General features: G+C 43.2%; 1 protein-coding gene across 1 annotated transcript in view; it reads right to left on the minus strand.

The window, feature by feature from the left end:
* Window positions 1-23,093, minus strand: part of CPPED1 (calcineurin like phosphoesterase domain containing 1) — a 61,627-nt gene that overhangs the window by 7,555 nt on the left and 30,979 nt on the right. The window contains exon 3 of the mRNA XM_075284899.1: window positions 22,370-22,792. Coding sequence (XP_075141000.1) covers window positions 22,370-22,792 — 423 coding nt within the window. The remainder of the gene's footprint in view (window positions 1-22,369; window positions 22,793-23,093) is intronic.

Consider the following 23,093-nt stretch of genomic DNA (forward strand, 5'->3'; position numbering starts at 1 on the left):
ATGCAATTCACCGCTGGCAGACTCCCTTTAAAAGGATTGTCTCTCATCTCCCCAACCCTCCAGTGGTCATACTTTGATTCTTATCAGGTGCCCACTGGTCTCTAGTTCCTAGTACCATCTTGATACACAGGAAGTGGCAGCCGGCAGCTGGTCTGCAGCCACTGACTGACTGAGCAGGCATTTCCTGGTGGTGTTGAAACGGGATAAGTAGAGACCAGTAGGGAATCGGTAAACATCGGAATCGATGGTGTGTGTGTATGAGGTGGGGGGGGGCAGTGACAAGGGAAAGGGGGTACAGACATTAGGTGAGGGTAGAAGCTGTTTAGATGGAGGTCTGGAATTTTGTTTTCCCTTACAGTATGGCAGTAAAAAAATTTGTTTTGAGCACAATAAATGTATGAACAGCCTTTGTTTTTCCTTGTTTTATCTCAAATACTCAGTAACAAAATCTCTTTTTTGTTGTTTTACCATTGTATAATCAGAGGGATCAATCACATCATGCATTTCATATACATTATACATCATTGCTTAAAACTCCTCCAAATTCAATTACCTGCCTAGCAGATATCAAGCTATGGAAACTTTGCAGTTTTTAATAAAAACTGTACAAAGCTTAATGAATTGCTTCATCAACCCGCTAGTAAATACTTAGAAAAGCCGTATCTTGATCAACTCCCTTGATGTTCATAATGACGAGAAAATATCTTCATGGATTGTTGCATTTTTCATTACATAGCTTATGAATCTGCTGAAAGCCTGAACGAAGTAAACAGCTAAGTAACAACTGATAGCACCGAACAGATCAATTGACAACTTATAGAGGGAAATTGGGGTCTAGGTAGGGTAACAGTTTAGCCCCTTCCTGCCAATGTATCCATTAGTTACATAGGTATAACATGTCTGGTATCTCCTATTTGTAAAAGGTTACAACCAACTGAACCAGGTCGTTTATATAAATATATAAACTGGGCTGGGAATAGGGGTCGGCATAGTACATGGTCTACTAGTACCGTCACTGACAACAGTAGAAAAATAGATTAGGCAAGGACTACATGATGATATTAGGCCTGAAGTAAGCATTACTACAACCTTAAAGTTATACTATAGAAAACAAGGTGGCAGATGATTGTCGCCAAATATCAGACTGGGTTAGACTGTTTGCAACGGTTGCAAATTGGTTAGAGATCTGGTTTCTTTTGCTGTGGCATCGGTAGACTACACCACAGCCCAACTCTGACTCCCATAGTCGGTCAACAGCAGTAAAGCTAGTCTAATCCAGTAAAAGTCTAATCATTGAATTACAGTACTGTGAAAAATAATGTAACAAACTTTACATCTAATTCTATAGTAGACATGTAGTCATAACATAGCTACCTAGCCCTACTGATAAATTATGAATAATTTCCTGAATAATCTCTGTTTTTGTCAATATTCAAATGAGCTCTTTGGAGCGGGAAGCCGTGTCAGAATAGGACCAAAATGTACCTGCCACGACTGTCACGGCTTCCCGCTCCGGAGTAGGCCCAAATAAATGGGCCTAGTATGGAGGGTGCTGCTGCGAGGCGGACGCCAGGGCTGAATCAGCCACGGATTCCGCGTGAAGAAAGGGCAGCTCGCTTCTTTTTATCGTGAGCGGGAACATGCTGCTCATGGAAAAAAGGAAGCTAGCAGTCTACATAGACCTCTATTGTGAGGGGGCGGATTCTGAGGTGGATTCATTGTCAGAATCAGCCCCCTATTGCCCTGTGTGAATGAGCCCTTAAGCAGCAATACCAAATAGTTCATTTGCATATTGACAAAACAGTGATATATCAGTTACAGAGGCACCAATTCACCAATTCAAACCACCATTCATTCCGGAGACCTAACCTTTCTATCTATGAGACTGGGTTGATATTCTGATTTCTAGAGACAAGACAAGACAAGACAAACATACCCAGAGAATAGGTAATAAGTGTCTAAACAGTGAAGGATCTTATGCCTCCATTTGGTTGGAGTGGTGGTTGACCATGCACATGTCACTTCAGGGGTCCTACAGAAGCAGTTCTGTGGATGCTCTTGTGATCAGTGGACTTCTTAGCGGGGGTCACCATTTAATCCTGTGGATAAGTTTTAATCTTGGTACAATTCCTACAAGCACAAACAGAAAATATCCTAGTGTATTAGCTGCCTGGCTACTGGGATAAACCCAACTGTGGGTGGAAAGTATAGCATTCTAGCTGGCGTGAATAAGCGTGTAAAACAGCATATTGGCATGTGACTGATCATATAGTCACTTCAATAGACTTGTTTAAGAACCTATTACCACCAGCCAACTTCTATGTTGAGTTATTAGCATTATATATTACAGAAATAGATTATGACAAATATAGGCATGCAAACACATGGGTGAGCAAACGCAAAACACGCAAAAAAAGTATAAATGTGTGTGAAATGATTCTGGCAGCCATCCACCTACTGGTGCGAGAGGAAAACAAGCAGGGTTTACCTGATTACAAGGAGGCGACATCGCAGAAACCTCGCTGTTCTGTAACAGATGTGCGGTTTGCGCCTTTCATTGAGAGACTCGTACCAGGATCCACAGTTTAATTTAGTAAAATGAGAACTGATATTTTTCAATATCTACTGTAAGTAGTTCAAGCTGTTGTGCTCACAGCTGCCGAGCCTCTGCTTAAAGAGAATAATTAAATGGAAGTAGCGGTATGTAGAAGATAAATAATGTCTTTGCTATTTTTTTAGCCGTAGCGATTTATTATTATTTTTCTCCCTTGAGCTGCTAAATTTTAGACAAATCCTTCCTTTACCGTCTGCTTAAACATTGCAGCAGGGTGTCCGTGCTTTATGGCAGGGCAGATCAATAAGAGTAAATGGTCAGAGAAATGTCACGTGACTAAAGTTGGGCAGTTTTTTGTGATGATGTGGTTGATGGATTAATAGGGGATTGTTTGTATGATCAATCCCACTATCAACATTAAAATCTACACTGGTCAATTGGGGGCCAGCTTTGCATAAAACAAAAATGCAGTTGGTGCAAATGTGGCCGATCATGCCAAACAATGATACTTTTTGTATTCCAGTTATTTCAAGTTTTCTCCTATGTACAAGATAGGGGATAACTTGCTGATCGGTGAGAATCTGACAGCAGGCACTGCTGGAGATATTAGATCATTGGACTTAGTTATCTTCAGCTATTTCATAGAGAATGAAGAGAGTTGCAACATGCATGGTCAATGTGCCTACCCGCTCAGAACGGGGATTGGGACCTCAGTTTCCATGAAAGATGGGGTCCAAGAGATTGGACCCCCACCAATCCGCAAGATATCCACTTTTTTTGTAGATAGTAGGTCATAAATGGAATATGGAATAATAAATGGAATATGCTTATAACCAAATCTCAAGCAGTACAATATACAGGTAGCTATGGAAATGTCCATCATCTAATGATAATGAGATGACTGTGCTGACACTCTCTCAGTCTATACAGCAAAGCTGAACTGTGAACTGCAAAAAAACCTGGAAATTTCAGTCTATTGTGTTTGTACTGAAAATTGTACTGAAAATATACATTTATACATTATATACGATACAATTACAGGGGAGATATTGTTAGCCATTTTGACATACACAATCCAGTCATATTAATGTGACCACTGCCTACTTTTAACTTCAACGTTAAATAACCAATCGCAGAAGGCACGTGTCATACAGCCATCTGGGTGCACTCATCATTGTGGAAGGTGCGATGAATCAACACAAGTATGCACCTATCCTTGCGGACCATGTTCACCCCTACATGCGAATTGTTTTTCCTCAGGATGATGGCATCTACCAGCAGGACATTACGATGTATCATAAAAATCACAGTATACGTGCGTGGTTCAAGGAGAACTAGGATAAGTTTACCGTACTCACTTGGCCAGCAAATTCCCCGGACTTGAACCCAATCGAGAATCTGTGGGACCACCTCGATCAAGTTGTTCGTGCCATGGATGCTCAACCGCGTAATCTAGCACAGCTGGCCATGGCACTGGAGCCGGCATGGCTCAACATCCCAGTGAACATCATCACAACATCCCCTCTCTTCCTGCACATCTCGCAGCGGTCCGCTCTGCAAAAGGTGATTATTGTGGATTTTGACAGGTGGCCACATTAATGTGACTGGACTGTGTACTTCTCATATTTTATGAACAACTCCAAAGTATTAAACAAGATCTTTCACCATCTCCAGTTCTTTACATCCACTGATTCTGATGAAGTCATAATTCCTGAGTAATCAGCAAAGTTAGTTTTGGTCCCTGATATGCTAATAATCCTCTGTACTGACAAAGTAGACGGTCTTGAGCCAGAACAGATAACCCAAGACTGCCCACCTGACCACAGAAAACCTAATTAACATATTGAGTGCTGAAAAAAACCATCACTGATTGATCAGGAACGGTGGGGGCTTCAGAAAAATTCCAAACTGTGCCAAAATAAGTGAATATAAATTGCTGGCGTTGTTGGAGGTGGTGAAAGGTCCTCTATGGAGTTGCTGTTCAAAACATATGAGACGTCTCAAAGTTCCACGACTTTTCAAGCTAAAACACTCGATTGTAGCACAATTGATTTCAGAAGCCCAAAGTGAAAACTGCTTATTGTAGGGATCAGCAGGTGTCATGGCTGCGGCAGAGGTAATACATTACATGTGTAATATAAGGAATAGAGATGAGCGAACAGTGTTCTATCGAACACATGTTCGATCGGATATCAGGGTGTTCGCTATGTTCGAATCGAATCGAACACCGCGTGGTAAAGTGCGCCAAAATTCGATTCCCCTCCCACCTTCCCTGGCGCCTTTTTTGCACCAATAACAGCGCAGGGGAGGTGGGACAGGAACTACGACACCGGGGGCATTGAAAAAAATTGGAAAAAGTCATTGGCTGCCGAAATCAGGTGACCTCCATTTTAGACGAATAGTGGATTTCAAATCCGGGTCATATGAGAATGTGAACTTTGTGACTATGAGACAGGGATAGCTGTACAGGCAGGGATAGCTAGGGATAACCTTTATTTAGGGGGGAATGTTATTAAAAATAACTTTTTGGGGCTCTATCGGGTGTGTAATTGTGATTTTTGTGAGATAAACTTTTTCCCATAGGGATGCATTGGCCAGCGCTGATTGGCCGAATTCCGTACTCTGGCCAATCAGTGCTGGCCAATGCATTCTATTAGCTTGATGAAGCAGAGTGTGCACAAGGGTTCAAGCGCACCCTCGGCTCTGATGTAGGAGAGCCGAGGGTGCACTTGAACCCTTGTGCACCCTCAGCTCTGCTACATCAGAGCCGAGGGTGCGCTTGAACCCTTGTGCACACTCTGCTTCATCAAGCTAATAGAATGCATTGGCCAGCGCTGATTGGCCAATGTATTCTATTAGCCTGATGAAGTAGAGCTGAATGTGTGTGCTAAGCACACACATTCAGCTCTACTTCATCAGGCTAATAGAATACATTGGCCAATCAGCGCTGGCCAATGCATTCTATTAGCTTGATGAAGCAGAGTGTGCACAAGGGTTCAAGCGCACCCTCGGCTCTGATGTAGCAGAGCTGAGGGTGCACAAGGGTTCAAGTGCACCCTCGGCTCTCCTACATCAGAGCCGAGGGTGCGCTTGAACCCTTGTGCACACTCTGCTTCATCAAGCTAATAGAATGCATTGGCCAGCACTGATTGGCCAGAGTACGGAACTCGACCAATCAGCGCTGGCTCTGCTGGAGGAGGCGGAGTCTAAGATCGCTCCACACCAGTCTCCATTCAGGTCCGACCTTAGACTCCGCCTCCTCCGGCAGAGCCAGCGCTGATTGGCCGAAGGCTGGCCAATGCATTCCTATGCGAATGCAGAGACTTAGCAGTGCTGAGTCAGTTTTGCTCAACTACACATCTGATGCACACTCGGCACTGCTACATCAGATGTAGCAATCTGATGTAGCAGAGCCGAGGGTGCACTAGAACCCCTGTGCAAACTCAGTTCACGCTAATAGAATGCATTGGCCAGCGCTGATTGGCCAATGCATTCTATTAGCCCGATGAAGTAGAGCTGAATGTGTGTGCTAAGCACACTCATTCAGTACTGCTTCATCACGCCAATACAATGCATTAGCCAGTGCTGATTGGCCAGAGTACGGAATTCGGCCAATCAGCGCTGGCCAATGCATTCTATTAGCCCGATGAAGTAGAGCTGAATGTGTGTGCTAAGCACACACATTCAGCACTGCTTCATCACGCCAATACAATGCATTAGCCAGTGCTGATTGGCCAGAGTATGGAATTCGGCCAATCAGCGCTGGCCAATGCATTCTATTAGCCCGATGAAGTAGAGCTGAATGTGTGTGCTAAGCACACACATTCAGCACTGCTTCATCACGCCAATACAATGCATTAGCCAGTGCTGATTGGCCAGAGTACGGAATTCGGCCAATCAGCGCTGGCCAATGCATTCTATTAGCCCGATGAAGTAGAGCTGAATGTGTGTGCTAAGCACACACATTCAGCACTGCTTCATCACGCCAATACAATGCATTAGCCAGTGCTGATTGGCCGAATTCCGTACTCTGGCCAATCAGCGCTGGCTCTGCTGGAGGAGGCGGAGTCTAAGGTCGGACCTGAATGGAGACTGGTGTGGAGCGATCTTAGACTCCGCCTCCTCCAGCAGAGCCAGCGCTGATTGGCCGAATTCCGTACTCTGGCCAATCAGCACTGGCTAATGCATTGTATTGGCGTGATGAAGCAGTGCTGAATGTGTGTGCTTAGCACACACATTCAGCTCTACTTCATCGGGCTAATAGAATGCATTGGCCAGCGCTGATTGGCCGAATTCCGTACTCTGGCCAATCAGCACTGGCTAATGCATTGTATTGGCGTGATGAAGCAGTGCTGAATGTGTGTGCTTAGCACACACATTCAGCTCTACTTCATCGGGCTAATAGAATGCATTGGCCAGCGCTGATTGGCCGAATTCCGTACTCTGGCCAATCAGCACTGGCTAATGCATTGTATTGGCGTGATGAAGCAGTGCTGAATGTGTGTGCTTAGCACACACATTCAGCTCTGCTTCATCGGGCTAATAGAATGCATTGGCCAGCGCTGATTGGCCGAATTCCGTACTCTGGCCAATCAGCACTGGCTAATGCATTGTATTGGCGTGATGAAGCAGTGCTTAATGTGTGTGCTTAGCACACACATTCAGCTCTACTTCATCGGGCTAATAGAATGCATTGGCCAGCGCTGATTGGCCAGAGTACGGAATTCGGCCAATCAGCGCTGGCTCTGCTGGAGGAGGCGGAGTCTAAGATCGCTCCACACCAGTCTCCATTCAGGTCCGACCTTAGACTCCGCCTCCTCCAGCAGAGCCAGCGCTGATTGGCCGAATTCCGTACTCTGGCCAATCAGCACTGGCTAATGCATTGTATTGGCGTGATGAAGCAGTGCTGAATGTGTGTGCTTAGCACACACATTCAGCTCTACTTCATCGGGCTAATAGAATGCATTGGCCAGCGCTGATTGGCCGAATTCCGTACTCTGGCCAATCAGCACTGGCTAATGCATTGTATTGGCGTGATGAAGCAGTGCTGAATGTGTGTGCTTAGCACACACATTCAGCTCTACTTCATCGGGCTAATAGAATGCATTGGCCAGCGCTGATTGGCCGAATTCCGTACTCTGGCCAATCAGCACTGGCTAATGCATTGTATTGGCGTGATGAAGCAGTGCTGAATGAGTGTGCTTAGCACACACATTCAGCTCTACTTCATCGGGCTAATAGAATGCATTGGCCAATCAGCGCTGGCCAATGCATTCTATTAGCGTGAACTGAGTTTGCACAGGGGTTCTAGTGCACCCTCGGCTCTGCTACATCAGATTGCTACATCTGATGTAGCAGTGCCGAGTGTGCATCAGATGTGTAGTTGAGCAAAACTGACTCAGCACTGCTAAGTCTCTGCATTCGCATAGGAATGCATTGGCCAGCCTTCGGCCAATCAGCGCTGGCTCTGCCGGAGGAGGCGGAGTCTAAGGTCGGACCTGAATGGAGACTGGTGTGGAGCGATCTTAGACTCCGCCTCCTCCAGCAGAGCCAGCGCTGATTGGTCGAGTTCCGTACTCTGGCCAATCAGCACTGGCCAATGCATTTCTATGGGGAAAAGTTAGCTTGCGAAAATCGCAAACTGACAGGGATTTCCATGAAATAAAGTGACTTTTATGCCCCCAGACATGCTTCCCCTGCTGTCCCAGTGTCATTCCAGGGTGTTGGTATCATTTCCTGGGGTGTCATAGTGGACTTGGTGACCCTCCAGACACGAATTTGGGTTTCCCCCTTAACGAGTTTATGTTCCCCATAGACTATAATGGGGTTCGAAACCCATTCGAACACTCGAACAGTGAGCGGCTGTTCGAATCGAATTTCGAACCTCGAACATTTTAGTGTTCGCTCATCTCTATTAAGGAACAGTCAGGGCTGCCAAAAGTGTTGCTGTTTGGGGATGACTCTTGAGTGCTGAGTGGGCCCTCATATACAGTAGATACATATACCTTCAAGGTGCACTTGCATAGACGTTGCCTTCATGAATGCTACTCTTGAGGATTCAACATCTACTAAACACAGAGGTTTGGTTAATGAAGATACAAATACTTTTGATCAGATTTGGCATCTTCTATTTATTAATATTTATCATAAAGACGTTATTTTCTGTTCAATTAACTTATATGTTAAATGTACCTCAGATATGAGAAATGCGTTTCATTACTGAGCACCAGATGTAGTTTCTGCAGTCGGCCTTTTATCTAGGCTAATGATGAATGCCATCACATTAGGAAAGCAGTAGGCTAAGGAAAAATGGCTTTTATTGGGAGGTAGCACCAACAGATTTGAAATGTATGTTTTTTAGCTAACAAAAATAGATATTTTATCTGTGCATCATTAGGCTGATTAAGGCGAGCCGGGTAAATTCTCAGCACAAGTGGCACTAATCATATCAGACTGCATTTACACCGCGTCGCTTCAGCATGGCAATGTCATAACAGCTTGAAATTGCACCCATAAATCTGACTGCTGAAAAACGGGAAATCCGAGGTAGACTAGAGATTTCACTGCCGCACATTTTATTTAAAGGACCGCTCCGTGTCTTTACTGTGCCCACCACATGTAAATTAAGTCTGTAGCTCTTGATGAATGTGAAACAGCACCATCTACAAATACATAACAGGAAAAGGCTACGTACAACTTAGCAACCATGGTTATCTGTGCTAAAGAGAGTCTATGGCCCCATTCACACATATTGGACTTTGGGGTGGATTCCTTCTACAAACCAGCAGCAGATTCTGTCCTGAAAAAATAAGCGCCCTGCTCAATCTTGCTGCGGGTACTGGAAAATGAAGAGGGATCCAAGGCAGAAGTTTGCCTCAAATTCGAATGGGGCCTATCAGCTCCCTGATCATCAGATACGTAAAAAATTTCATTGTGTAGGACAGAACAATGACACTGCCACAGATAAGAATGCCACAGAACAGAATAAAAGACATTGAAATCTATCAAAGACCTATGCAAAATGACAAAGGGCACGGCAAACCATGAACCAGTTTTCTTCTGTCTCTGCTGCCCTTTACGCAATGACTGACAACCCATTGCAGAGAGATAACACCATTATTTTCAGTATGAAATCGTGTAAGTGTGAGGATAGATCGAAGGCAATCTGCAGCCAATTAATGGTACTGTGCTTGTGTCTTGTCTTCGATCAAATAGAGCATGCAAAAGACTTCCTATGGGAAGCGGAGATGCTGATCCCATAGTAGTGAAGAGGTGGAGCAGCAGGTGCACCCACTCCCCGCTGCACCGAGAAGCTCATCTGCATAAAGATAAAGTTTCAAAAATGACAGGTCTTTACAAAAAGAAATGGTATCTATGGAAGGCCTAAATGGGTTTTCCCATGAAATACCTTTATGGCATATCCACAGGGACCTGCACCTATCTTGGAAATGAACCCCTAGGCTCTGTCTCCCAACTCTTACCAGATTGCAACCTTAGTGACAAGACTGAGCTGCACTGTTTCTCGAAGACCCACAGAAGTGAATAGGAATCATAGAAACAGCGTAGCTCCCTGAGTTTCGGTAAAACCCCACTATCAAGGTCAGTCTGTCAACGATGTCATTGTGAAGTAAGAGTCAGGGAATGAGACCTGGGGGAGGTTCATTTTAGAGGTAGGTGTGAGTCCTAGAGGGGGGACCTACTTTATGCATCTATTAGACATTATTTTTGCATGTTTTTCCAGGGAAAACCCCTTTAAACAGTGTTTTTCACAATGCTGTTCTTACTTTTGTGGCCATTTTTGAGCTGATATTTTATTAGAAAAGGCTCAGAATGAGAACACTGGTCTGGGCACCAACTGCGCATATCATCAAAACTGGCATGAGAGAGTTACAAATTTTTACATAAGCCCATTTTGGTACAAACATTTGTGACTTAGAGGCCACACGGTGGCTCAGTGGTTACAACTGCAGCCTTGCAGCACTGGAGTCCTGGTGTTCAAATCCCACCAAGGGCATAAAACCATCTGCAAGGAGTTTGTATGTTCTCTCCGTGTTTGCATGGATTTCCATCCCATATTCCAAAAGACATACTGATAGGGAAAAATGTACATTCTGATCTCTATGTGGGGCTCACAATCTACATTTTACAAAAAAAAAATAAAAAAAAATTGTGACTTGTTGCTCTTCTGTGGCTTTCACCAGCAGGTCTTCATGGGGGGATATGGCCACTATTATTTATGCAAGAGGAGAGGGTTTCCACTTACCGTATTTTTCGGACTATAAGACGCACCTAGGTTTTAGAGGAGGAAAATAGGGAAAAAAAATTTTGAAGCAAAAAATGGTAAAATATTTAATATATGGGAGTTGTAGTTTTGCAACAGCTGCAAGGCCACATTGACAGGTGACCCTGCAGCTGTACGGGGACGCATAGAGTGTTTTTTTTTGCGGGGCCAGATGTACTTTTTAGTTATACCATTTTGGGGAATATCTATTGCTTAGATCACCTTGTATTGAAAAAAACCCCGGTGGTTTATGATATATGATTTTCTACTTTTATATATATATTCTAGGGACAGGAGGTGATTTAGAACTTTTATTTATTTTATATTTTTATTATATATTTTTAAAGCTTTTTTTTTTTTTTTTTTTACTATTTTATTCCCCCCCGGGGGCTTGAACCTGCGGTCACTTGATTGCAAGTCTCATAGACGGCAATACAACTGTATTGCCGTCTATGGGACATTCTGTATATTAGTATTACGGCTGGTCATAGAGACCAGCCGCAATACTAATACAGCAGTGACAGGCCTGGGAGCCTCATTAGGCTCCCGGCTGTCACCCGAACAGGTCGGCTCCTGCGATATTGCCGTGCAGGAGCCAGCCTGCAACTTTACAGGTATGGGGGAGAAGGGGCCACCGATACTGACCCGGCATCCGCTGTACTAGAGAGGCGGATGCCGGCACGGGATAGACGCCGGGGCCTGAGACATCGCTGCGCTCCTCTGCCCTGCATGAAGTCAGCGGCGGGGGGACGGAGGAGCGGAATAGCATCGCTCCTGCTGGCTTCATGCAGGGCAGAGGAACGCAGCGATGTCTCAGGCCCCGGCACCTGTGCCGGCGTCTGTCACTTGCCGGCATTCGCCTCTCTATTACGGCGGGTGCCAGGCGCTACATTCAGACTATAAGACGCACCCTTCTTTTCCCCCAAAAGTTTGGGGAAAAAAAGTGCGTCTTATAGTCCGAAAAATACGGTAAGTCACATGAAGAGCCAGAGTCATGCCCAATGTATTGAAAGGCAATGCCTCCCACTATGGCACAGAAGAGATCAAGACTTGAGTATGAAATGGCAGTTTGGATAAATCCGCCTCAGTATGTATGGCTTAAAAGAATAACATTTCTGTTCTGAATCTGAATTGGTTATTCCTATATTGACTAATCTCCAGAATGGGGGTCTGCCATTAAGGCTGGTGAGGCAGCCCCTAGCCAAGTATCTGATATTTATGTCTACATGGAAGAACGTTTCATTATTAAGAGGTTTTCTAGGACTAACATATGATGACCTCTCTATAGCATAGGTCATCAATATGTTATTGGCGGGAATCCGTTACACAGATCAGCTGGTTTAGGAGGCCAAAGTGTTAGGGTGAGCACTGTGGTCTCTTCACTGAGTACCAAGTACAGTTCTGTGCATTGCATACGGGTTGTCCTCAGTCCCATTCACTCAAAGGGGACAGTGCTGCTGCTGTATCATGTGACTGATGAATGTGATGTATTCAGCACAAGGAAGAGGCTGCAGCGCTCATGAGCAACCTCTACAAAAAGTTGATAATAGTAGATGTTGGGTAAAAGACCCCCACACCAATCACATATTGATAACTTATACAAAGGACAGATCATCAACCAGTCAGTCCCAGGAACCCCTACAAAGGGTAGTAACACATGCCCATTCATTGGATAAGCCCTATAAAAAAGTGCTACTTTGCACCCATCCTTTCACACCACAAGTATCTAGAATCAGTATATACAAGAGCACATATTTCATACATCCTCTCATGGGATGGATGGGTTATATGCAGCATAGTACAAGGCACTATTATTATTATTATTATTATTATTATTATTATTATTATTATTAACAGTCCCATGAGATGAGCTGTATACCCTGTAAGCCGATGGCTGGACAGATAATGGAGGGGGTGTACATCTCACCCAGACTACTAAGGTTGGTGAGATGAGAAAAATCCAGAAAGAACATTTCTCAGCAGGTATCTATTGTCCAGAAAGAACATTTCTCAGCAGGTAACTATTGTCTGCTGAGTTCCAGTTACTGGGCTGGATTTTTAGGAATGGCAGGTAGGATTGGTAGTGGAACCTGTCATTCCACCCCACTCCAGTCCACACTTTGGGGATGTTCCGGCAGCGACTCAGCTGTAGAGAGTCTCCTCTCTACAGGAGGCTCTGCAGAGTCTCTCTTAAGGAGGCTTAAGAAGTTGCTCCAACAGCAACACTTTGGCAGAGTTTGGCTGGAGAGCTGACAGAGAGGGCATATTTTTGGAGCTGTGTCCTGAGTGATCCTACTGGCTTTTGGATTTCTGTTATTCTAGGTGAGGTAACCTATTCTATGTTTAGTTAGAGCCTAGCTGGGCAGGTATTTATTTTTGTATTGTTTCCTTTGTTGCTGCACTACCTTTTGTGAATGAAAATAAAACTCTACTTTTGTTTTGGACTAAACAAACTGGACTTTTGGGTCTATGCCACCCCACCTAGCATCCCCAGACCCTGACAACCCCTATATAAATAACTGGGATACCATGTTGCCTCCGCTGACAGGATAACAATGTCATGCATTAGAAGAATGCCACTTCTGTTATAGGTATATGGGAAGAGCAAGAACATTTTACAACCATCAGCAGTGTACCGGATATTATAGCTTGAGGGACAGGACATCTTATCAGGGAAGAGCAGCGGCGCTCGCGTGTTGACACTTTGCAGTGAATCGTGTACATAGTCTTAGCTCACGGGACTAATTATACTCTAAAGACGCCGCAATCCTCTCCAGCAGGTGGCCAAGAATTACTGAACTACCAATTGCCACTCTTAAAGCAGGTCACAGGTAGGAGGGTGCTGGTGCCTTTGGGCATTTCTTAGGCTCCATGGCAACCAGCAATCTTAAAGTCATGCTTATTTCTTAGATTTAGTATTTATTTTATATGTCACTTATTGGTTTTTTACCATTCAGTAAAAAAATAAATTACAATCCACAATATTTATTTCACGATGCATACAATAAATAGTTTCTAAATATGACAAATTTTAAAGGGAGTGTGACCCCACAACCCAACCCTGAAGATGGATAGGTTAGGGTCATGAATCACAGTGTGTTCCCCTTCATTGCTGTGAAATGACTATTTTTTTTAATAAGCAAAAGAGCTCTTTGGAACAATAAGGACGTTGACAATTACCTACTTGAGGACAATGACAACACCCTTGTTGCTCCAAAGAGCTCATTCGCATATTGACAAAATACAGAGATATCTCGGTACATGCTAAAAGCTGTACCTTGTGCAGCTATGTGAGCTAATACAGATATATTAATGTTAATTTAATGTGCGGCAGAATAATTCACGATACAGAGTTTAAGTTATTTATCTAACACTAGAAAACCCTTTACCCATCAAAGAGACCATTGAGACAGCAAATTGACTTTAACCACCACTCAGAAACCTAGAAAGAAAATGCGGTAACTGCCATGCACATGGGATGTTTTCTACATTAAAGGGTACATGGTGACTTTTGTCAAATCAAAATATTGCTCTGTTAGTCGTAACTAAAGATAATGAATGTAGCCGAGCAGAAATGTAGCGGGGGTTGGATTACTGACAACTGTTGGAACACAGCACAACATTTTCCACTGTCATGTGAATAAGGCCAAAACAGAACCATTGGGTACATAAGGCTTTATTTTTTCAGAATGCCACTAGGGTTGAGCCGATCTTGACTTTTCAGGATCGATTTTAAAATCCGATTTCTGATAATTTTTCATTCGAACCCGATCTCGATCCCAATTCCGATCCCAATGCAAGTCAATGGGATTTTTTTACTAATTGGAGATCGGATTTTAAAAACAATCCTATACACTATACAGCATGGAATCTAACAATTGAACGCTTTAATTGTTAGAATCCACGCTGTGTAGTGATTTTTTTTTAATTACTAAGTAGCCAGAGGATTTTTTATTTTTTCCCTGCCCTGTACCCGCCCACACTATTCTAAGCCTACAAGCCCAGCCTTCTTCCTAGCTCTTTAAACACTAACCTGGGAGGCGGGGCCAGCGAGGCGAAGAACAACGAGAACACCAGGCACCGGACTAGCCATCTCTGCAGGTAAGTAACTACTAGAGATGTTAGCTAGTCTCCAATTAGAATGAATGGACGCAGCCGGCGTGCAGGGGGTTAAGGCTGTGTGCCGGCTGCTTCCATTCATTCCTATGGAACCGCAGCGGAGCCTTCACACCGAGTATACACTCCGCTCAGAATGAGTGGAGCGTATACTCAGTGTAAAGGCTAACATTGTTAGCTTTTCCCACAATGCTTGGCCAGTAGCAAAGCATTGTGGTAAATAATCACCGACCTCGATCCCACTTAAAAAGATTGTGTTCGGAATTCCGATGGTGATCGTGAAATTTTCTCGATCACTGATCGGAATCCGATCTTTTCCGAACACGATTGCTCAACCCTAAATGCCACCTAATCCGGCAGCTTAGACTCGGTTCAAATCTGTGCATGGGTTTCTGTTCGGGAACTCTGCCTGGGGACTTCCTGAATGAAAAACCTAATCCACATAAAAAAGTGGTTACCTTAGGAAACCCGCGTACCTGATAGGCTGTAATGGGGTCCATGTAGTTTCTGCATGAAAAATGTAGAGAGGAAAGTGCTTGCTTGCAGCGCTTTTCTCTCCGCATTTTTCATGTGGAGAGGGGAACAGAACGATCCGAGCGCAGATGTGCACCGGGCCTTACTTGTATATGATGGCAGGATCATTGTTATCAGATGTGTACGACTAGCCTTAGAATAGGCACAGTGTTGACGGTCGAATCCCACTGATCAGATAGCATTATGACCCCTTTGTTCTTCTGGTGCTGAACTTATTATAACCTTAAGTCCATATATTAAGATGCCGGCATTTACCATGTAGCAATCCCTCAAAAAATAAGATCTCTCCAACTCCAAGAAACCTTTTTGGGGCATACTTAAGAATCTTGAGCAATATCTTGCCAAACGCTTCACTTGAAATAGCATCTGTTTTCCCGATATATAGCCTAAGCTACATAAAAGTGGAAATAAGATACTATTAATATAATCCTCAGCCACTGCTGATAGGAGTATAGGAATAACTTACCGATAAACCTTTGGCTATACTACTGTATCCATTTCAAACTTCTGCAAACTTCTCTAAGCTATTTGACAGAATCTTCTGAAATATAATGTAATCCCCATATCCTTAGTGGAAACTTGATGGCAAAAGAAGGGAAATTAAAACATTAATGCCGCCTTAAGTTCCTTGTGCCGTGTAAACAGATGCTTGAATCAGCCAGGCATCTTTCAGAACTGTCCTCCTTCCATTTCTGGAACACCGTCTACAAATGTAATCTTTCCTACTTTTCAGGTTCCATAATTACCGGCTGACCTAGTTACTTATCTTACACACTTCCAATAAGTATATGGATAGTCAAGAGAGCAACAGATCGGAGAAAGGCAGGAAGAACTTTCATCAAAGCGACAGAAGAATTTTGCTCTATATTCATTAGGTTCAGAAAATTGGAATAAATATTAAACGTTCAGGAGGTTAAGCTCCTTAAATGTATTAAAAAAAAAAAAAAAAGAAAGGAAAAAAGTGGAAAAAAAAATATGGAGATGGATTTCATTATCTACTGTCTGTCTCTTCGTCCTCCAAGTAGGCATGGGGGTTGATTTAAGGAAAAAGGCAATTTCATAAGCAAGGATGTGGTGAAAATTGATTATCACTGGGCAAGACACTAAAAGGGAAAATAACCGGTGTCAGTGCACATCTGCGGATCTGTCCTGCCGTGATAACTGCTTATTTGTACATTTTCACAATATTTTGTAGCATGCAAAACATACAGTCATAAAGGGGATAGAAAGAAACACAAAAGTAAAGCAGGCTGTATCTGTTTCTATGGCAACTTGCGGAAATATGGAGAACACAAAGAAACATTCATTTAGCTTTTAGACTTAATATCTAAGTCCCTGTTTCAACCAAGTTTCCTTTTATTGTTCTAAGGGTGGCCACAGGTGGGCACGTCTCAAACTCCAAAAGTCGGCCATGACTGATATGGCGGATACGTTTCATCAGCTGGTCAAGAGAGGAAAACACCATATGTGTCTATTCATATAAGTATGTGTTCAGATTACATCACGGCATGTGGCCACATTATACAATATGATGCATTACTAACACTGGGGCTGATTTATCATCGGCAGCATTTTTGTGACAGAATTATGGCATGTTTTGCTCTATTTTGTGACTTAATTGTTTTCCTAATGCTTCGTTCACACTTGAGCCCCTGTCCAGTGTTTGCCATTGCGTCGGGTTACTGTCCTCAGCCCCGGTGAAAATGGACAGGGGATGGAAACCCAGCCGTCAGCTTTAAAACCCATTCACTTGAATGCGTTTGTAAAGGTGACTGTCGTACATGCAGGAATTTGTGTCCGGCTTACAAAACAGTGTCACTGTGGAGAGGTTCCAGGCGGACACTGATGAAGATAGATATGTCGCTGGAAATTTTTCTCGCAGCATTGGGGACGCCCCCAGTGCTGTTTGGGTGCTGGGGACCGCCCCAGTGCTGTGAGAGAACTCATTTGCATACAGAAGAAAACCGAGATTTGTACCGAACGGCAGCGCGGAGAAGACATCTAAAGGTAGGAGAAGAATAGCCTTTCTTAAGGCTATTCCTACGTGCTAGGGAGAAAAAAGGGAATCCAATGATTGGATCCCTTTAAGCGTGTAGTCACCACAGATGTAACAGAAGGAATTATGACTGTTCCGACACTGTTGAGAAATTTTAGCTATATCAGATTATACTGGAGTAGTTTATAGCTGCTTAGATTTGAAATAACTTGCAGGATCTTTGCAAGCAGATAGTACAGCCTCTGCAGGAAGGTGTGCCTAATCTGTAACAATTCCTCAGAAGTTTTGCAACTTCAATGAAATGTATTGAATTCATGCCTTTGCCTGCATATAAATTACACAACAGCACACCACATATTCTGTGGATTATACTTGAATAGCCTGAAACAATGAAAAAAAAATGCTAAAACAGAAGGTTTCTAAAAACCAGTATGTGACAGGAAATTTTCGAGGTGATTTTCATGATCAGCAGCTCAAATTATATAAGAAACAAAAGTGTTCAGGAAGCAAAATCTTCGTTGTCCAGTGTTATCGGAGGCCCATGGGAGGTGAGCAAACACAAAAACAGTTTTACTAGGTCAACAAGAACAATTCTGCGTCATTTCTCACCAGGAAATTAAGGAGGAAATTATCTCTACAGCTAAGGCTTCTTTCTTGGATACAGACAAGAAATTCTATATTAAAAAAGGAAAAAAAGGCAACCATTTATATTGTCGGAGAACAAGTTGGAAGTTTGGCGCACGGACTGCAGACCTGAACTGTCAATAAAGATGTTGCCGTATTCAGTAATTTGCCCTTGATTGCGTCTTTTTGGATAACAAAAAGAAACATTTTTCGGCAGTATGTCCTTTAGGAATGTGGCTGACAACAGTTCAAACAACCCCCCTTCCCCAAAAACTGAAACATGTAAGGGCTCGTTCACATCTGCGCCCGGGACTCCGTTCTGCAGGTTTACGTTTCCTGCACAAAACAGGGCAGGAGACGGAAACCTGCCGGCATCTTTCAAGCCCATTCATTTGAATGTGTTCGAAAAGTGTCCGGCCGTGAGCGCCAGTGAGTTGGACATGCAGTACTCTGTGTACGGTTTAAAAAAAACGGTTTCACCGCAGAGAGCTCAAAACTCTCACTGGCGCTCACGGCCGGACTTGGCATGACAGGTTTCCGTCTTCTGCCGTCGGAAGACGGAAACCTAATACGGAGTGCCGAACGCTGGTGTGAACCCAGCGTAAAATGATAATAGACGCTGGTTGACTTGCTATTGACTTCAATAGCACTTGGTACTTGGCTTTCTTTGACCAACACCCTGCTTTGTCCATTTCTGTAAAACAAGGTGCGTAGAGAGAAGAAAGTGGTGTATTTTTGGCGCAAGAAAAGGTCCATGCTCCAAATATGTGCTACATCTGCACTAATTTTCTATCATAGAGGGAATAATAAATTCCTCCAGTGCTTAGATAAATACTGTGTCAAAATGTCGGCATCAGATACCGGTCTAAAGTAAGCAAGTTAAAGACGGCATAAGCAAGAGATTAGTTTGGCAATTTGGCGCCTCTTCTGCCTTTCTGTTCTGGTTTTAAGCTGTCTAAATTTCTGACAATATTAATAAATCAGTGTTTGCAGGAACATCTGTATGAAACTGGCTGGAAGCTACACTCCTGACTATACCGCCTGTATTTCTGCTGCTATAACACATGCACTTACATGAGAGCTTGTAAAACTTGTCCATCTTGGTCTGTAATAAAAACAGTATGAAGATCTAAGTAGGTGTCATTTGTTCTCTGTAAAAATGTTCTGGCAGGTGTGATGGCTTAAAAACCTGCCAAGCGAACAGATCAAAACAGTCAGCGAATCAAAGGTGGTTAACAAAATGTAGACTTTCCCTGTCAGGAAGCTTCTCGCCTTAACTCTCAAGTGAAAAGGACAAAGGCTCTTACCATTGCAATCACACCAGCCATGTACAATCAATGTGGGCTCCGGCTATGGAAAGCGCCACCTGACATCCAATATAAATCACGCCATAAGGCTGCATGAGCCAAGGAAGCTGGGTACAATTACAGCTGGCACTGAGGTCTTTTGGTACACTAGGATTATTTAGATTTTATTTCTGCACATATCTTTCAATTGCATATAGCGATCATTTCCATAATTTTAGGCATCTTTTACACACATTTTTTAATTGCTACTTTACTGCTTTTATGATTTATTGGGGAATTGTGACAAATCAGCAGGTGTCACAGTGACATAACACAATGTTATTAATGGGATTGTTTAGGCTCTCACCCCCTCTGGTGTTCTAAAGAAAAGGTTTGTGATACTATTGCAAAACTTCTGGGATAATGTATTGATGATGCATGTGCTGCACTCCAACATGATTCTCATACCATGTAGCACCGGTACAGACTTTCAATTAGGAAATCAGTGGGGTCCAAGCTTATGTTACTATCAACCTGTGGTTAACATTTTGTCCTGTGAGACATCAGTTAGCAAAGGTAGTACTTGACATCGATATGTATCACATGCCGTCTCCAACACATTTAGTAATAACACTGTTTTAATGTCCATCATGCTCCACTTATCTTTGCAGCAAATTTCTGTGCTTGGGAAAGGTTGCTATTTATTACTTTCACAAAAAGATAGGTTAGTAGACCTGCTGAGCGCAACCGCAGGGTGTAGATATTCTAGGAAAATGATTAGAGATTTCCTGGACTTATTAATTGATGACCTACACTTATTCGCTGTTGCTTTAAGAAGCTGATCTGTGGGGGTCCTGGGGGACTGATCCTTATAGATCTTCAACTGATGACCTATTCTACACCTCCATTGACAAGGTGGCTTTACTGGGACTTTGTCTCCCGTTTTCCTGATCTTTAGGTGACCTGGTGTTTAGACCCCCAGTCATCTGACACTTGTTCTCTATCCTGTGGAAAAGGAATGGTCCTTAAAGGGTTTTTTCCGGACAAAAAATTAATTTTCAAAAAATGGTGTTAGTGCTATTAATAGGTTAATAAGTGCACCCAAATACCTTTAGCAGTGTTTTGAGTGATTTCTGAGTGCTCTAGGTGCTCCTGGTATCCTCTGCATTGGATTACAGCATCATCTTCCTGTTCTATGATTTCCTACAACTCTCACGACACCTTGGTCTGCACTAAGAGCTGACTTACTCCCCCCTTCCTTTTGCACTCAATCCCCCCTTCCTGCAGCCATCTTTAGCTGCAGCTACACTGTCAGGTGTCATCTTTAGGCTTCTAGCTCTCACTCACTCAGTAACCTTCTCCTTTATCTGTAGTATTGTAATCACTTCCATATATCAGCATTTCAGTCACACAAAGAAAGCTTCAGGACAACAATGAATTGTTGCTTTTTTGGCATTTGGTAAATATATATACACACATATACATACATAAACAGTATAATGCATAATATGCTCCACAATGGTTCCTGAACGGTATAATATACTCCACAGTGGCCTTTGCACAGTATATTGCTCCACAATAGTCCCCACACAATATAATATGCTCCACAGTGGCTCCCACACAATATAAAATGCTCCACTGTGGCCATCGCACAGTATAATATGCTCCTCCGTGGCCCCCATATAGTATAATGTTCCATAGTGGCCCCTGCACAGTATAACATGTTCCACAGTAGCCCATGCATGGTATAATGCTCTACAGTGGCTCCTGAACAATGTAATGCTTCACAGTGGACCCTGCACAATATAATATGCTCCACAGATGCTCGACAGGATTCCCTGCTGCCCACTCTACAGAGATGTCACCTCCTCATTGTGCCTTTTTTTTTTACTTTTTAAATGTAGATTGAGAGCCCCATATAGGGATCACAATGTACATTTTTTTTTCCTATCAGTATGTCTTTTGTAGAAAGGGAGAAAATCCACACAAACACAGGGAGAACATAAAAACTCCTTGCAGATGTTGTTCCTGGTGGGATTTGAACCCAGGACCCCAGCACTGAAAGTCTGCAGTGCTAACCACTGAGCCACCGTGTTGCCCCTACTCCTCTTTGTGACTTGTACCAGCCAGCACCTCCTCTTTGATCCGCCCCTCCACCCAGCCCCAATGAAGTGGCAGCCTTTCAGCAATGGCGTCCTGGAATCCGGATATTAACAGGAGAAACTGTAAGTATAATGAGGCTGGGGGAAGATATTTCTTCCACTGCTGTTCCACTGACCTGGATATCCATTAGATCAAGACACCAAAACGTCAGCAAAAAGGCAAAATATTTAATATATTTAGATCACATAACCTACATATATTACAGTAAAACTAAGAAATATTATTACTAAATGTTATTTAGAAGGTTGGATGCAGGAATAGGGGAGTTATAGTTAAAATATAGATTTATCCTGGACAAACTCTTTAATGCCACAACCCCTTTCATGGCTGAGTGCTGGGTGTGCAATTGGGGAAGCATTCTGTAAGGTGTTGTCTCTGGTGCGGCAACCCCTTTAAGAGTTAATTCTGCCACAGTGCTGCTCCACCTATTCACACTGATTCCTCTACAATTTGTATGCAAGTTTCCCACCCAGTTGCTGCTTTTGTATTTTCTAGCATGAGGTAAACAGCATTAAAGTGCCTATTTCTACTAGAAGTCACTGCGACTGACATTATCAAGCCGTGTACTCTGTATCTCGGAAGTAGTAATATATTATGCCTTTTGGCAGATTCAATAAATAGGGATTAAGGCCACATCAAAACTCTTCAGGCAAAACGTGTTTCTCCGCATTGGAGGGCAGATCAGATACCAGTAATATGTTTCTGTAAATCTCACACAAAACATACTGGGGATATGAGAGTGTAGTATTTCTTCTATAACAAAGCCGACAAGGACACATCAACATGAATTATTTATCGATATTAAAGCACAGTACCTGCTTTATGAAACATCTCTAATAGCTCTTGTCGAAGTGATTTTTCCAGGTTGAAATAGTTATTATCTTCATCAGGATTCTGGAGGAACAGAGGGATGTGCTGAAAAACGATAACTCGCTGGCACTCTTGCTGTTTGGCTACGGCCAGCTGCTCGGCAAGCCACTTGTCCTGGTTTTCCTTCTGTTCTGGGCATTTCGAAGCGTCAAAGAACAACTGTGTATTTAAGACGAGAAAGAAAATTCCACCAACCCAGAAGGAGAAGTAGTCGTCTCCCCAGTTGTTGCAGTAGGTCTCTATAGTCTCAGGGGTTGGAGCGTTGCCTATGTCATGGTTTCCACTGACAAACACCATTGGGATATCAGGGTTGGTCTTCTGGAGAGCAGTTTTCAGATCCCGCTCTTGGGCGTCTTTCCATTCAATTCCTGACAAAATAAACTGGAATTAGACTCACAAGTAATATGATGTAAGATACATGAGCATTGTTTTAATATTCTATCTGTGGACATGCTGTGAAAACGTATTCAATAAACTGTGACAGTGGGGCAAATTTATAAATATTGTTTTATTGCTGGAAAGCTGACGGTGCAATGAACTCAGCGCTCTATTAGCTTTGCTCGAATACACCCCAGTTGCAAAGACATTAGTACTGATAGTTGCAGCATCAATATCCCTGCACTGTCAAAGGGGCCGGCCTCACAGCTCAGTGTCATCGCTGGGCTATGA

Source organism: Leptodactylus fuscus, chromosome 8 (genome assembly GCF_031893055.1).
Source record: "Leptodactylus fuscus isolate aLepFus1 chromosome 8, aLepFus1.hap2, whole genome shotgun sequence".
NCBI lineage: Eukaryota > Metazoa > Chordata > Amphibia > Anura > Leptodactylidae > Leptodactylus > Leptodactylus fuscus.